This window comes from Balaenoptera acutorostrata, chromosome 11 (assembly GCF_949987535.1).
Source record: "Balaenoptera acutorostrata chromosome 11, mBalAcu1.1, whole genome shotgun sequence".
Classification (NCBI taxonomy): Eukaryota; Metazoa; Chordata; class Mammalia; order Artiodactyla; family Balaenopteridae; genus Balaenoptera; species Balaenoptera acutorostrata.
The window spans coordinates 48,662,693-48,677,952 of NC_080074.1; the positions used below are offsets into that span (position 1 = coordinate 48,662,693).

General features: G+C 40.9%; 1 protein-coding gene and 1 long non-coding RNA gene across 10 annotated transcripts in view; one reads left to right on the plus strand and one right to left on the minus strand.

Annotated features, from left to right (window-relative positions):
• Positions 1–15,260, minus strand: part of LOC130709183 (uncharacterized) — a 101,687-nt gene that overhangs the window by 31,759 nt on the left and 54,668 nt on the right. The window lies entirely within an intron of this gene.
• Positions 1,557–15,260, plus strand: part of BEST3 (bestrophin 3) — a 43,026-nt gene continuing 29,322 nt past the window's right edge. For 5 of the 9 annotated variants that reach the window (XM_007195036.2, XM_007195030.2, XM_007195037.2 and 2 more), the window contains exons 1-4: positions 1,557–1,668; positions 3,267–3,441; positions 6,897–6,991; positions 7,457–7,690. In XM_007195036.2, the coding sequence (XP_007195098.1) occupies positions 3,290–3,441; positions 6,897–6,991; positions 7,457–7,690 (481 nt within the window). In that variant the 5' untranslated portion in view covers positions 1,557–1,668; positions 3,267–3,289. Of the gene's footprint in view, positions 1,669–3,266; positions 3,442–6,896; positions 6,992–7,116; positions 7,183–7,456; positions 7,691–15,260 lie in introns of those variants that run through there. The other 4 variants (XM_007195032.2, XM_057556092.1, XM_007195034.2 and 1 more) reach the window with 3 other exon arrangements.

The following is a 15,260-nucleotide window of genomic DNA, read 5'->3' on the forward strand; positions in this document are numbered from 1 at the left end:
TTACTATCATTACTCTGAATTCTTTTTCAGGTAGACTGCCTATTTCCTCTTCATTTGTTTAGTCTGGTGGGTTTTTACCTTGCTCCTTCATCTGCTGCGTATTTCTCTGCCTTCTCATTTTGCTTAACTTACTGTGTTTGGGGTCTCCTTTTCACAGGCTGCAGGTTCGTACTTCCCATTTTTTTTGGTGTCTTCCCCCAGTGGGTAAGGTTGGTTCAGTGGGTTGTGTAGGCTTCCTGTTGGAGGGGACTGGTGCCTGTGTTCTGATGGATGAGGCTGGATCTTGTCTTTCTGGTGGGCAGGACCACGTCTAGTGGTGTGTTTTGGGGTGTCTGTGACCTTATTATGATTTTAAGCAGCCTCTCTGCTAATGGCTGGTGTTGTGTTCCTGTCTTGCTAGTTGTTTGGCATGGGGTGTCCAGCACTGGGGCTTGCTGGTCATTGAGTGAAGCTGGGTCTTAGTGTTGAGATGGAGATCTCTGGGAGACCTCTTGCCGTTTGATATTACGTGGAGACAGGAGGTCTCTGGTGGACCAATGTCCTGAAGGCGGCTCTCCCACCTCAGAGGCTCAGGCCTGACACCTGGCTGGAGCACCAAGACCCTGTCAGCCACTCGGCCAGGTACGTGGGGAGTTTCCTACCTTTTGGGAAGTCTGAGGTCTTCTGCCAGTGTTCAGTAGGTGTTCTGTAGGAGTGTAGATGTATTTTTGATGTATTTGTGGGGAGGAAAGTGATCTCCATGTCTTACTCCTCTGCCATCTTCAGATGGATGAATCTCCTTCAAAGATTCAATGCTTACAACTTTACATCCTCCAAATCCAGCAAAAATCACTTTCAATGGAAACCCCCTGCACAATCACTTAGGATTATTTTCTGTTGTCTGAAACTCTTCTTGTGCAAGTCTTCTGGGACTGTTGTACAGACCCTACTTCCATCTCAGCAGAAAACCCATTCTAGACTCTCTTGTGACTCACATTGCAGGCCTCTAACTTCTCAACCATCCTGGTTAATAAGGAGCCAATGAGGCAGAAACTGAGAAATGTGAGTCCCTCGTGGTCAGCACTACAATGGCATTCTCCTGGCCTTAAGACTCTTCAATGATCCTTTCTCTGTGTCCTTTCCAATTGCGCCTGGGTTTTTTCTCATGCTTGTTGGTTTTAATGGAAGAGCATTCTCAGTACCTCTCAAATGAGTGAAAATCCTGTTTATGTTCTTGTCTGCCCCAGTTTAAGGCTTCACAAGAATTTATTCTCGTTTTAAGCACACACAGACTGTCCTAATTCCCTTCTTTTGGCTGGTGGAGCCTCTTCAGAGCACTTTAGGGGCAAATGACTCTTTTTTCCTTGATCCCAGGGTAGAGTCAAAATGAAAACAACAGACTTAGGTGACCCAAGCTCCTTCACGTTACCTCCGACTTCTCATTCAAAGTGGTGCTTTGGGCGACAGGTGGAGTTATAATTATAGATTAGAAAAAAGCCACATCAGCAGCTGTTGCTCCTGTTTGTTCCCGGCTATCACTGTCACCAGTGGACAAATTGGCATAAACAGTTCTCCAGACTCCGCATGAGTGAAGGGTGAGCCGAGAGTACAACAACGACCTGAAGGCACCTCTGCAGGGGGAGCCTGGAGATTGTCTTTCCTGTCGGAGACTCCAAACCAAACAAATAGGTTAGTACACAGAGTATACCTATGCATTTTACCTCTGACCTCTACTTGATGTGATCTTGGTTTTTCTGACAGAGCTGTAACAGAAGGGTGAAGTGTTAAAGGAAAGAGAGTTATTTAAGGACTGTTATTCAAAAGTCCAGTGCCCGTGAGAACAAATTATGAAATGGGCTTAATTTATTATGCTCCTCTCCCAATTTTGGCTGTATGCACATTAGACAAAGAGACAAAGTGAAGATGGAAAAATGAAACTGCTTTTGTGGCCTGAGTCCCAACCTTTCGTAATGATACTTACTTTTGCCAAAAAAAGCTCTGGTTTCTTTGTTAAAATCAGTAGTTGAAGCCTTAGGTTGGTGATTAGAAAAAAAAAATACCGCTCCAGAATATAGTTCCAGAGTTTCATTTTTTTTTTAGGGAAACTAGGCAAATGAGAATTGGATTTTTTCTCTACCTCTGAATAAAGACAGAAAATGTCCTTGTTTATGATAAAATGTGTGCTGTAGGCTACTTTGTATAAGAAATCTGCTATAGGATTTATTACTTATGTCTAGTACAGTTCTACCTAAAAACTCGATCATTTCAGTCTAAGTAGCTCTATAAGACTCCTCATAGATCCTTTTGAAAGAAAAAGGTTTCAAAGAAATTTCGTTTTCTCTGTGTATGCTTTGTGTTAGAAAGCTGTGGAGCAGGATTTTTCCAACAAAGATTAGCTTTGGGGCATCTTCTCAAAACCTGAATGTGTAGTGTCCTGGTGAAGAGCAGTGGAATTCCAGAGAATCCACTGAAAACTAGGCTTTGGGGCCCAGTTCTCAACCCACCCACATCCATGGAACAGTCCAGGTGGAAAGAGTCCTAAATAATGGCCTCATTTTTTCAGCTCCCAACAGAAGGTGTCCCATCCCTAAGCATTTTATGTGGGACTTTTCAATGGGAAAATGCACCTTACTTAGTATCACTGTGGCCCGACGTTTTGTCTGCCTTGTGAAGTGCACAGAGTGCTAACTATGCACTCAGAGCTCCACTAGAGAGACAATTAAATTAAAACAACCAAAAGTAACCCATCAATTAAATTCCCGCAAGGGGCTGGCTTCTCCTGATTTCTAAGAGAGCCATACCTTTCTTTTAGGAAATTTAAGGGTGAAATAAATACCTCTTTACACATTTTAGCAAATAAAGCCCCAAACAATAAGTTTGACCACTGCTTTTGAAAAGGTCAATTAATATAGCATATCAATAACTTAAATCTTCCCATGGATTCAGAGAATATATGATAGATCATAATATACCATATCTCATATATCTCATTTAGTCATTCAAATATTTATTGAGTAATGGCTATATAATCTCAAAATATTTAGAAATGAAGGCAAGCTTAAGATTTCTAATATTTCTTTTTCCAGACACTCCTTTCTTCCCCTTTTCTACTAAAAGATTTAGCACTGAGTTGGTGGTTATCTCCAAGTTCCAAATTGTTCAAGCTGAGAAAGGCAAAAAGTAGAGATGGTTGACTGGTTGCTGGTTAGGGTTTCTTTTGAGATACAGATTTACGCTCTGTCTTAAACATTGCTTTTTACTTGTGTGTTGTCTTCTTGCTCTTCTAGAAAAAAAAGAAAAACTATCCAAGATGACTGTCACTTACTCCAGTAAAGTAGCAAATGCGACTTTTTTTGGATTTCATAGGTTACTCCTCAAGTGGAGAGGCAGCATCTACAAACTACTATACAGGGAATTTATTGTTTTTGCTGTACTTTACACAGCAATAAGTTTTATGTACAGGTACTTTCCTTTGCATGTGTCCTTAAATGGCCATTAGATAGCATATATGAATACAGTCTCAAAAATCCAAGCCCTTTGGCTGCCGCTGACTTTTGCATTATGTAACCTCCTCCTTTGCATGATCCTCTGTTGCCTACTTCTCCCCAGGACTGGGTATTTTAATCCACACCTAACCGTTTTTAGGATGTTAAATAGACTCTAACCATCATGTTCAGGTGGCTCTCATTCCAGCCCCACTTTAATTGGTCATGATGAGGTATTAGTTGTCCTTCAAGAATTTTGCTATAGGCACAAAATGAAAGATTTATACCTAGAACCTCACTAAGTGATGATTTTGAATGGCAAAGTCCACAGACAAATAATTATTTGTGCTTCTCTGAACTATGTTATTCATAGTTTGAGTTTCTGATTTGACAGCTTGCAGAGACTACCTACATAATTAACATGTTTGTGAATAGTGTGTATCAGGCAACTTTCCTTCTTCTTTCCTGGAATGACGAAATCTTATCCAAGTTGGTGCCCCCAACCTTACCAATATCTCAATTAAAGAAAAGGCCTGAAAACTAATTTATTTTCTTTGTATCTTCTGAGTTCAGAGCACATTATATTCATAAAAGATGTTTATTCTTTATAACCTCACAACCTTTGCCTGTTAGATTGACAGGAAATTTGAGCAACATCATGTCCAAGAAATACTTTTATAACTAAAAATTATAATCTTAATAAAATTTTATCAGTATTATAAAAGGGACGCTTTATTAGTTTTTAAAATTAATATTGATTGCATATATTTCTTCCCTGGGGAAAGTTAAAACTTAAAATAGAAAAGCTAAAGGTTTTTGAGGCTGTATTTCCACCTTTTCTGTGTTCATCAGTTTGTTCTTTTTCTTCTGCATACAATGGACAAATCTGTGAATCATTGTTTTCACCTACATTCTTCCTTGCAGTGACAGGACACCATGTGAAGAAGAGGGACGTTAATTTGGCTAGCTGATAATGACCAAAAGTAGAATAGGAAGAGTTACTTTGCTACATATCAAAACTACAGTTCCAAACAAATGTATATATTGGTATACATTTTGGCAAAATATCTTTACAAGGAAAGTTTTATTAAAAACCTCTAATAATTTTTCAGATTTGTCTTCTAAATACGGTATTATTTTGATGATTTATTTATGTGTCACCTACTCCTTCAGAATATGAAATGGTGGAAGACACATGACGTTTCAGGATAATTGTCTCATTAGTTTATTTTTACTAACGTGAATTTATTGCTGCTACTGCCTCTTAGAATAGAATAGCTCTTAGAACAGTTGCATCGTAGCCAGAAATGCTCCATGGGGCCTTAACTTTGACTCCAATATCTTATTTATACCCCACAAAATTGTATGCACATATGTTTTCTAAAGACCAAAGAGTGCTTACATTTATAACAATAATCATTAGTTCAAGCCATTTTTCATTTTTTAAAGTTCAAATGTAAAAGTTTGTTAAAATAGACCCTTATATGTTGATCAAAGCTCTACCAGGAACTACAGGTTGAATCTGTCGAGAAAGTCAGACATACCTGTAGACAAATACAGACATAGTTTCATTCTCATGTCTACTAATGATGCTAAGTTTTTTAATCCTGTTATAAGCAAAGAGTTATACCTAGCAAAAAAATCATAAGACAGAACCAGAATTCACTAGTTTGATTATATCTCTTTTTATTTTGGGATGGATTTGACAAAATACCCGCTGTGGTACTTTCTAGCTAGTAAAATTTCTATGTGTCTATCAGCTAAATATTTTTTCCTTTGGCCAACTATTAATAGTAACAACCACTTTATTATTGATTAAGTGTGACACCATATGCTAAGTGGTTTTATATATCATATATTCTTTAATCCGCATAACATTCCTGATACATATCAATAGGTATTAATTATCCCCATTTACAAATGAGAAAACTGAGACTCAGAGAGATTTAAAAATATGCTCCAAATCCAAATCTGTAAGTGGCAGATCTGGGATTCAAACCTGGCTCTGTTAAACCCTACGGTCTGTGCTCTCCACATGTAAATTCTCTCTGATCATTTTTATTTGAGTACCAGAAACCATTCTGGCTGTAACTTGTCATCAGCATGACCTTGATAGGCCTGTCCACCAGGTGATGCCTCTCTTGTCAGCTTTTCTTGATTTCAGAATTTCTGACACCTCTTCCAAGCTGAGGCAGGAACTCCAAGCCCACCCTGCACCCACACACCTCCTTGGTCAGCACCAGCTCCCAGGTCTTCATCTGCAGTCTGATCGGTGGCTCACTGTCACCTCATTATCCCTCTGCGTCCGTCTTCAAAGCTCTACTGACCCAAATAGGCCTCTGACACATGCTATGATGAGTGTTTCCAAGGGATTCCTTCCTCCCTTGGAAAAGCTGCATTCATTCATTTCTTCAAATTCATCTGTGTTTTCTCTCTGGATTTTGATCATTATTATTAACCTGCCTTGAGATAGTTCTTCTGATTCTGAATCTCCTCCTTGCAACATAAATACCAATAATAGCTTCATTAAATGGATTTATGTTTAACAATACCAGAAAATGGGTTTGTGTCAGAGCCATAATATAAATTTTTATATTTATACTATAGAAATAAAAACACACCAAACATAATTATAAAAATTTCACTACTAATTGTTAAATCTGTATTGTTTTAAATGGATATTTTTAATTTTTTTATTTTGAAAATTTTTTTAAAGATTTTATTTTTTTTGATGTGGACCATTTTTAAAGTCTTTATTGAATTTGTTACAATGTTGCTTCTGTTTTATGTTTTGGTGTTTTGGCCCCAAGGCATGTGGGATCTTAGCTCCCCGACCAGGGATCGAACCCATACCCCATGCATTACAAGGCAAAATCTCAACCACTGGACTGCCAGGGAAGTCCCCTAAATAACTGTAGGCTTTAAAATAAACAGTTATAACATCCTTCGAAGTACAACATATATAATCAAGAATGTACTAAGTAGCATATTCATGAAAAGTAAGATCAGGATGTCGAATCCAGGGTTATTATTCAATAATTACTTAATAAGTGTAATCTACTTAAGGTACTCTTTTTAGTATATATGATGAATAATTGGAAAATGGACTCTTTTATGAAGTATTTTGCTCTAAATCCAATGCATTAATCATATAAAAATTTTAAAATATGAAGTATTTAAAAATAAAATGGTTACTATGTCCCTCTGTGTAATGACCAACAACATTTATGTACTAAAAACGTTAGTACTTAAAACATTCAGTAGTTAAAAAGGTTTTGAGATACATCAGCTTAGGTAGAAAAGAAAAAGCTATTGCTCCTTAAAAAAAAAACTGAGGTTATTTTCGCTTAATTGTTTGCACTGAATGTCACTTGCAAAGCAGGTGCAGAAGTATAATATCATAAAGGGCTGTGCATTTTATTTTTGCTCCAGATTGTTACTTACAGGAGCCCAAAAACGTTACTTTGAAAAATTATCAATTTACTGTGACAGATATGCTGAACAAATTCCAGTAACCTTTGTGCTTGGTAAGTATAGGTCACACGCAGAATGCAGCCACACAGCTGTCTCCGTTAGGATGACACCAATGACTCTGCATGGGAGTGTTTCCAAGCTGAGAGGCATGCCTGAAAAGTCACTGCTTGCAATAGAACCAGAATCATCCATAAGGTTTACCTCCAAGGCTGCTTTCGCTAAATTAACAACCAACAAGTTTGAGGTAACAATCTGCTCTTGGACAATCCAGCTTTCTTTTCACTAACTCTCCATTTTTGCCGTCAATATTTGAGTTCTAATACCCACTTCCTGGGTGCTACAGCATTGCGAGGCACAAATTACATTTTTTTTTCTGGAGGGCAAAATCATCAGATATGGATAACAACCTATTTTTTACACCCCGATCCCTAAAGAAACTAAAATTCTGCTAAAAAGCATCAGTATCAACAATATGTCTACAGTAATAAATTGCTTTACAATTTCCTGTTATTCTACAGGGTTTTATGTTACTCTGGTGGTGAACCGATGGTGGAACCAGTTTGTGAATCTGCCCTGGCCAGACAGGCTGATGTTTCTCATCTCCAGCAGTGTTCATGGAAGTGACGAGCACGGCCGCCTGCTCCGGAGGACACTGATGCGCTACGTCAACCTCACGTCCCTGCTCATCTTCCGCTCGGTGAGCACGGCTGTGTACAAAAGGTTTCCGACGATGGACCATGTGGTTGAAGCAGGTATTGGAAATGACTTTTCCTTCCATGGGGCTCCTCTTGACCTCGATCAGAACTTTCAAAGTTCCTTTGAAAATGCCTTTTATTTATTCATTCATTCAAGAAACATTTACTGATTACCTATCATGTGCCAGCAACAGTCTTAAGAGGTAAAAATGAATAAGTCATGGTTCCTGCCCTCAAGAAGTTTACTTGGGGGGCAGAGCAAAGGAAACAGCAGACAGTCAACCTCAAATTAAGTTGCAAACAGTCACATGGTCCATAATATAATAATTGTCATATTTATTCAAACCTTCTGTAATATCACCTTACATTTTCTAGCACCTTACAGTTTATGCACTTTCATAAATATTATTTCATATGGACCTCAAAAAAACCATGGGAGATTCAGAGAGGTTATGACCTGTCCTGGATCACATAGCTCATTAGTGGGAGAGCCAAAATTTCAATTCAGGCTCAGAACTCCTAACTTAATCCTTCCCCCCGCACCTACCAAACACAGCAGATTCTGGTAGGAACCAGAAATGCGGCTTTTCATCTAGGCAGAGCCTGAGAGGTGGCAGTAAAAGGCTGCTTTAGTGGGGGTTTGTTGTCTCTCCTATTCCTCAGAGTAGATGCAGTTTTGTACCTGGGCTTCTGGACACAGGATGCTGAGAACAAATCACGTTTGAAGAATGGTTCTCTTTGGTGTGTTAATACTTAGCAAAGAAGCTGTTAAACCAGCCTTCAAGGGGATGAGGATTAAATGAGATCATTGTTGGCCCGTACAGAAAAAAAATGGGTTTTTGTGCTGGGTTGTCTTTGATCCATCTGAGAGTATGCTGGAATGTATAAATGAATATATAGTAGATACAGGAACCATGAAATGATTCTGCCTTTATATTGAGTACAGTCTCAAATTAGGTTGCTTTATCCAGTCTCCTTTTCTGAAATGTCCTTGAAAATATATATATATATTTAAGAGTAGCATGTTTTGTTTGTTTTTGGAGGTTTGGGGGCTTTTGTTTGATTTGGTTTTGTCTTCTCAGGTGGCGACATAGATAGTGGCTAAGAACACAGAGTAAGAGTTCAAATCCTTCTCTATCGCTTACCGGCTACATGACCTTGTCTGAGTTACTTTACCTTTCTAATGCTTCAGTTCCCTCATCCATAGAGTGAGTTTAGAGTGATTTATAATACCTTTTACCTCATATACCTCATAGGCTTGTTGTGATGATTAAATAAGTTAATATTTGCAGTGCCTAGAGCAGTACCCGGCACATGGTGTGACATGAGTTCTTGTTATTAATAATGAAATCATCTAGTACAACAGCATAACATAGCCCTTTGGTCACTTTAGAAGACTCATTTGATATGACATCCTAGGTCTTCTTGATCCCCTATGACCAGGAGACTGTGAAAGGTAAGGTGGAAATAAGGAAGGAGGAGTGTAGAGGCCATTGTTAGGGCTACAGAGCAAGATGTGAGAAAGTAATGGGGAGCAAGGAGTCAGTTACAGATTCAGATGAAGGGTACAAAGGGCTTGGCAAATGTACAGGTATATTATGATGTAAAACCAGTCGGAACTTAAAAAAAAATTAACTGCCACCCTTCCTCCAAATTTAAAAGTGGAATACTGCATCAGAATGACCAAGTTTAAAATGCCACTTGATAACTTATTTTTCTTACCCTAATGTCTAAAGGATCAAATGTGATAAGCATTTCGACCTCTAAAAAAAGTCCTAAAAACAAACGAGAAACGTTTGGCCCATTCCAAATGGCTGAGTGACAGCTAAAGTTTACTTGGATGAATAAAGGTGACATTTCTGTTAGTCCTGACACATCCTTGGAAAGAAGAAAGCGCATTCTGACAGGAATTGGACTCCAGGCCCAATTCTCAGAGCGAATCTATCCTCTCAGCGTCACCTTCATATTAAAAGCACATGGGGTGGCTGGTGACAGAGAGGCCTTTAGGGCCTCTGGTTAGACGTGAGCTCAACGAGGCCTGAGTTGTGCTCAGGTCTGAGGGGCAAGTAGAAACGGCGAGATGCATGGGAGAATGATCTGCGTTCATTTCCTTTAGGTGCACTTTTCATAATACCGACACTCACTCCCTATCAAACTTACACAAACACCGGTCAGTACTTGCATCGACACTTTCCCCCTTTCCAAGGCATTTGGAACACTCGAATACTTCTCTCTCCCCTACCACCAGTACCCCCAACCATTCCAAGGGCATAGAGGAATCATTTGCTCCTTGATGTGCATTTACACGAGTATGTCTCAAGGTGTGATCCACAAACCCATGGGCCCTTTACATCTTGAATAACTTGAGTTGTTTATTTAAAATGCATACTCCTGGGACTTCCCTGGTGGCGCAGTGGTTAAGAATCCACCTGCCAATGCAGGGGACGCGGGTTCGAGCCCTGGTCCGGGAAGATCCCACATGCCGTGGAGCAACTAAGCCCATGCGCCGCAACTACTGAGCCTGCACTCTGGAGCCCGCGAGCCACAACTACTGAAGCCCAAGTGCCTAGAGCCTAAGCCACCACAATGAGAAGCCAACGCACTGCAACAAAGAGTACCCCCGCTCACCACAACTAGAGAAAGCCCGTGCACAGCAATGAAGACCCAACGCAGCCAAAAATAAATAAATAAATAAATAAAATTTATTTTTTAAAAAAATAAATAAATAAAAAATAAAATAAAATAAAATGCATACTCCTGAGCCCCACGTCAGACCTACTGAATCAGAACCATTGTATGTAAGGCCTGGAAAACCTGCATTTAAACATGCTCTTATGTTGCTCTTTTTATACACTGAAGTTTGAGAAGTAAGGAGTCTTTTCTGGGATGCTCATTTTTTTAACCCTTTTTCTCACCCCCGGGGTGAAAGGCTTTGGCATTCGCCAAATAATTCATTACTAATAACAAAACCGCAACAGTTAAGAAAAGGGTGAATTCAAGGTTTCGACCATGCTGGAGGCTCCAGAAGTGCTCTGGATGGTAGCCTCTGAGCAGTCTGCTCAGAGACTACCATCTAGGGGACCTGAATTAGACCTGCCTGGACACAACGAGCATCATTCTCACTTCAAGTTTTTGGTCAGCTTTTGTGCCGCGTCTGAAGGAGGAAGAGTACTGAGGGCGGCAGGAGGGGGCTGAAGCCTTGGCAGGTGCCCTCTGGGGCCATCACTGATGATTGCAGTGTAAAGGTCTCTACTACTTTCTTTCACCCCTAAGTGTTTTCTCGAAAGGCAGAAGAAGGGGTAGTGGACCAGCATGTGCCCACAGGAACGCAAGGTTTGCATGCTAGGTGGTGGGACAAAGGTTCTGAGCCACTGCCTTCCAAGCTGGGGGACACGCTTCACAGGCAGGGTCCTTCCTGGTCTGCCTCACGGCCACCCGCATGGATGGGCACAGACTCTCTGTCGGCTGGCCGCACAGACTTACCAGACTTCCTGCTCCCCAACAGAGGAGGCTGACTCAGTCTGCACGTGGGGTCAGTTTCCAAGCTCTCCCAACTGGGTGCGTGTCTCCACCTCTCTCTGTCTGTCCTTGGCCTGTGCCAACGTTTCTGGGAAGAACAGGAAGTTCAGGGATGGCGGAAAATGTTTGGCAGGTGCCCTGAGCCCAGAGCCAGGGCACCTGCTCTGCCTGAGGGCAGAGAGGGCTGGTAGTAAAGCACAGGGGCCCCAAAAGTGTAGGGGCAAAGGCAGGAGGCAATGCTGAGGGCGCAAAAAAACCTCTTGTCAGGTGACTCCCTACATAAACCCACCTGTCAGGGAAAGTACCTGTGCTCAAACTTCAGTGTGCTTTAGATAGTGTTAAAAAATCAATACTGCTAAAAACGCAGATCCGAAGACACCACCCCCAGAGATTCTGATTCAGTAGGTCTAGGCTGGGGTCCAGGAATGAGTGTATTTAACAAGCCCCTGGAGACTTTGAGGAAGGGGGTCCCTGGATCACACTCTGAGAAACAGGGGGCTTTAAGGCAATGGGAGTTTCCCTCCAAACTCTTTGTATTGCTTCAGGGAGGGTCCCTGTCACAAAGATTCACGACTAGCAGGGGAAAAAGAGTGAGAGGACGGAGAGAATGAAGATCAGCATCTCCTTCTGAAGCATCTGGCAATTGCTTGACTACAGCTGGTGAGCTAGGTCACTTACCCGCCGGTCCCTGACATTCCTTGCTGTTAAGCTGGACACTCAAGTGACATTATTCTGGGAAATACATATGCTTTGATGTTACAGGTTACATTTCTCAAATTAAATATTAAAATTTCTTTATTTATGCTCCCATGAAAATAGAAATGTAACAAATGAATGCAAAATAATGTCTATTATGCTGGAAATTCCCTGAACTGGTCTGTTATCAAACAGTTACTTCGCAGAGGAGCTGTAACCCAGGAGTCTCTGTTATTTTCCCTCTTGGCTACAAGCCTGCCCTGGAAAATTCCAGTCGCTTCAATCACCTGCCTTTGAAGATGTCACTCATTCTAAGTCAAGTCACGTGCACAATTCCAGATCTTTGCCAATTTAAGTGAAGGCCTTAATTGGGTGCTTACGTTGTGGTATGAGACTGAATCAAAACATTTTATCTGGGGTTTCACAGTGATCAGGAGAGAAAACATTTCCCTTCAAAATTCTTCACCAGAAGCACAAAAAAAGGAAATGGGAGATTATATGCATTCCTCTAAAAGAAACATTACTAAATCTGTTACTAAATCTGTCATGCTTTTGCTCATTTAACAAAGATTTACTGAGTGTATACGGTACGCTAGGCATTGTGCTGAGCACTGGAGCACAGCTGAAAGCGAGGTCCCTGTCCTCGAGCATCAGTAAAGATTACTACAAATGTTTTCTTCTATGAATCATTTTCAGAGACAAGCACAAATATATTTACAGCTGAACTTCACATCACTCCATTGCATTTCTATTTCTCTAAAATAGTTTCCTTCTGTGCTTGGTAGCCTGTAAGAGTGGTTAAAAGACAGTAAAATTTAAGGAAAGGACACTGTTTTGTTTTCTTAAAGGCCTGGAATCTTAACATGAAGTTCCTTGAGCTTCTGCCCTGACGAGAGAAGCCTGTGGAGACCCCATCAGGATTCTTAGTGACATACAGTTAACGGGCATAAATACAACTGAACGAGCTCCCAATTGTCAAGTGACTGTTGAGATAAAAGTTCTAACTTTAGATGCACTGGCTGGAAGGCTAGCCCCACATTTAGATCATTTAATCTGTAATCTTCTCTCGTTAAGTAAAATCGAATGGATTTTGTATAATATTGACTTTCCGCCCTGTGATCTGCTGTTCACGTTTTTCCTGATGCATTCTGTGCTGCTGGGGTTCCCTGGTCTCTGAAATCTCCCACTGCTCTGTGTTACAGGAGAGATGATCAAGGGGATGGTGGTATTCATGGCTGTGCCAGTTTTTCCTCTGTTGGCTGAACTTTTACAGGCTGAGTCAGTTACCCCTATAGTCTCACGTGATGAGCCCAGAACAGACTGAATGTCGTCTTGTGAGTGCAACTTGACTCACCCACGCACACTGGCTCTTCATGGGAGAGAAAGTACACACCTCCTTGAATTAGTGCCGTAGATGGGCAGTCTCAGCCCAATGTTTGAAGGTTCACCACAGCTCTGTTTTAGGAGTTAAATCATGGCTCGCCAATCAATGCTTCTCAAAGGATGATCGTAGACCACCACATTCATCGAATTATCAAGGGTGCTTATTTAAATTGCAGGTTCCCAGACAGCCTATGAAATTTGAATCTCTGGGGCTTGAGACCCAGAAATCCACTTCTTTTTGTTTTTTAATTTATTTATTTTTGGCTGTGTTGGGTCTTCATTTCTGTGCGAGGGCTTTCTCTAGTTGTGGCAAGCGGGGGCCACTCTTCATCGCGGTGCGCGGGCCTCTCACTATCGTGGCCTCTCTTGCTGCGGAGCACAAGCTCCAGACGCGCAGGCTCAGCAGTTGTGGCTCACGGGCCTAGTTGCTCCGCGGCATGTGGGATCTTCCCAGACCAGGGCTCGAACCCGTGTCCCCTGCGTTGGCAGGCAGATTCTCAACCACTGCGCCACCAGGGAAGCCCCGAGAAATCCACTTCTAAACAAGCTCCCCAGAATCACTATGTTTGAGCCAGAACAAGGATGTTAATGGCCAGCTTGCTGTGTGACTCTGTACTAGGTGCAGTTGTTCCCAAACTTCGTTACAAGATGGAGTCGCTAGGGATCTTTTAAGAATACTTATGGTGCCTCACAACCCCAGACACTAGGATTGAATAGGTGTACGGTGCAACCTGGGCATCAGGAGTTTTTTAAGCTCCCCAGACCATTCTAATGTGCAGCAAAGTCTAGGAACCACTGCACCACAGCGCATCTATTAACTCCTCCAACTTTATCTGCAAATTGCCTCAGATCTATTTACCCAAAGCAAATGGAATTCTGGGCCTCCTGGGCAGGCCAGGAGTTAAGAGCACTGATTTTGTGAGTGATATTTCCTGTGCATCATGTGTAGAAGGCAGTGAACTACCAAATAGGATACTAATTTAGAGACAGGAATACGGCTGACTAGAGATGTTTCACTCGTGTTTGACTCATTAGGAAAAGAGGAGTTTCACTGTCTCCATTCAGCATTGCTAACCCGGAAACTGATCTTACTCAACCATATCCTATTTCAAGCTTTTCAAACTGTGGGTTGTAACTTATTATTGGGTTCTTAAATCATTTCAATGGCTTTGAGCCAGCATTTTTTATGGAATGGAATGGAACAGAACAGAAAATATCAGAGAGCACCTCACACAGAAGAGCCAATAATTGTTCTGGGAACCACAAATATATCTTACTGTGGTTCATGGTTAAAAAAATATATATCTGAATACTGCCCTCCACAATGCCTTCACAGTGTGATTGCATCTCTCTCTCAATCCCATTTTGCCTCGCTTTGATTTTCCTGGTTGACAGGGATTTCTAAATTTCTACCATTGAATTTAAAGAATGGCTGCAGTTGAATCTGGTGGCTTCATTCCATTCATTTGGAAAGTACAGAGAGGAAAATGAGCCAGGCTTGTTGCAATGTGCCTGAAAAAGTCATCTCTGAGAAGGGCTAAGATGCTGAATGCACAACTTTCTCTTTCAAAAAGAATTGGCAATAAACCCATCCTGCCTAAAAGTTTTGAGAAGCAGAGCTTTTAGCTCTTCTCCTAATAGAGTCTCATGTACGCACTCTGCTTTAAAGGCAAAAGACATCTGCCTCAGCTTCAACCAAATCTGCGATTACCGGAATATTGTTTATTAATGGACTTAATTGGTCCTTTGGTTTGAAGGCAATAAAATTTTGCCTTAAAGTAGCAGATCCTACTCCATCAAACCACAATTCAAGACACAAGTAAATACAAACATATATGTGTGTGTGTGTGTTTGTGTGTGTGTATATATGTATATATATATATATTCTTTTTACTCTGATTTAAAATATTAGAAAGGGTTCTTTGGGATATGCAATATGAAAATTGCTGAGCAGAGCTGAACTAGCCAGAAAACCAGAAGGAAAAAAGATAGCAAGAGAAATTCAAGGCAAATGTAATGGCAAGATATT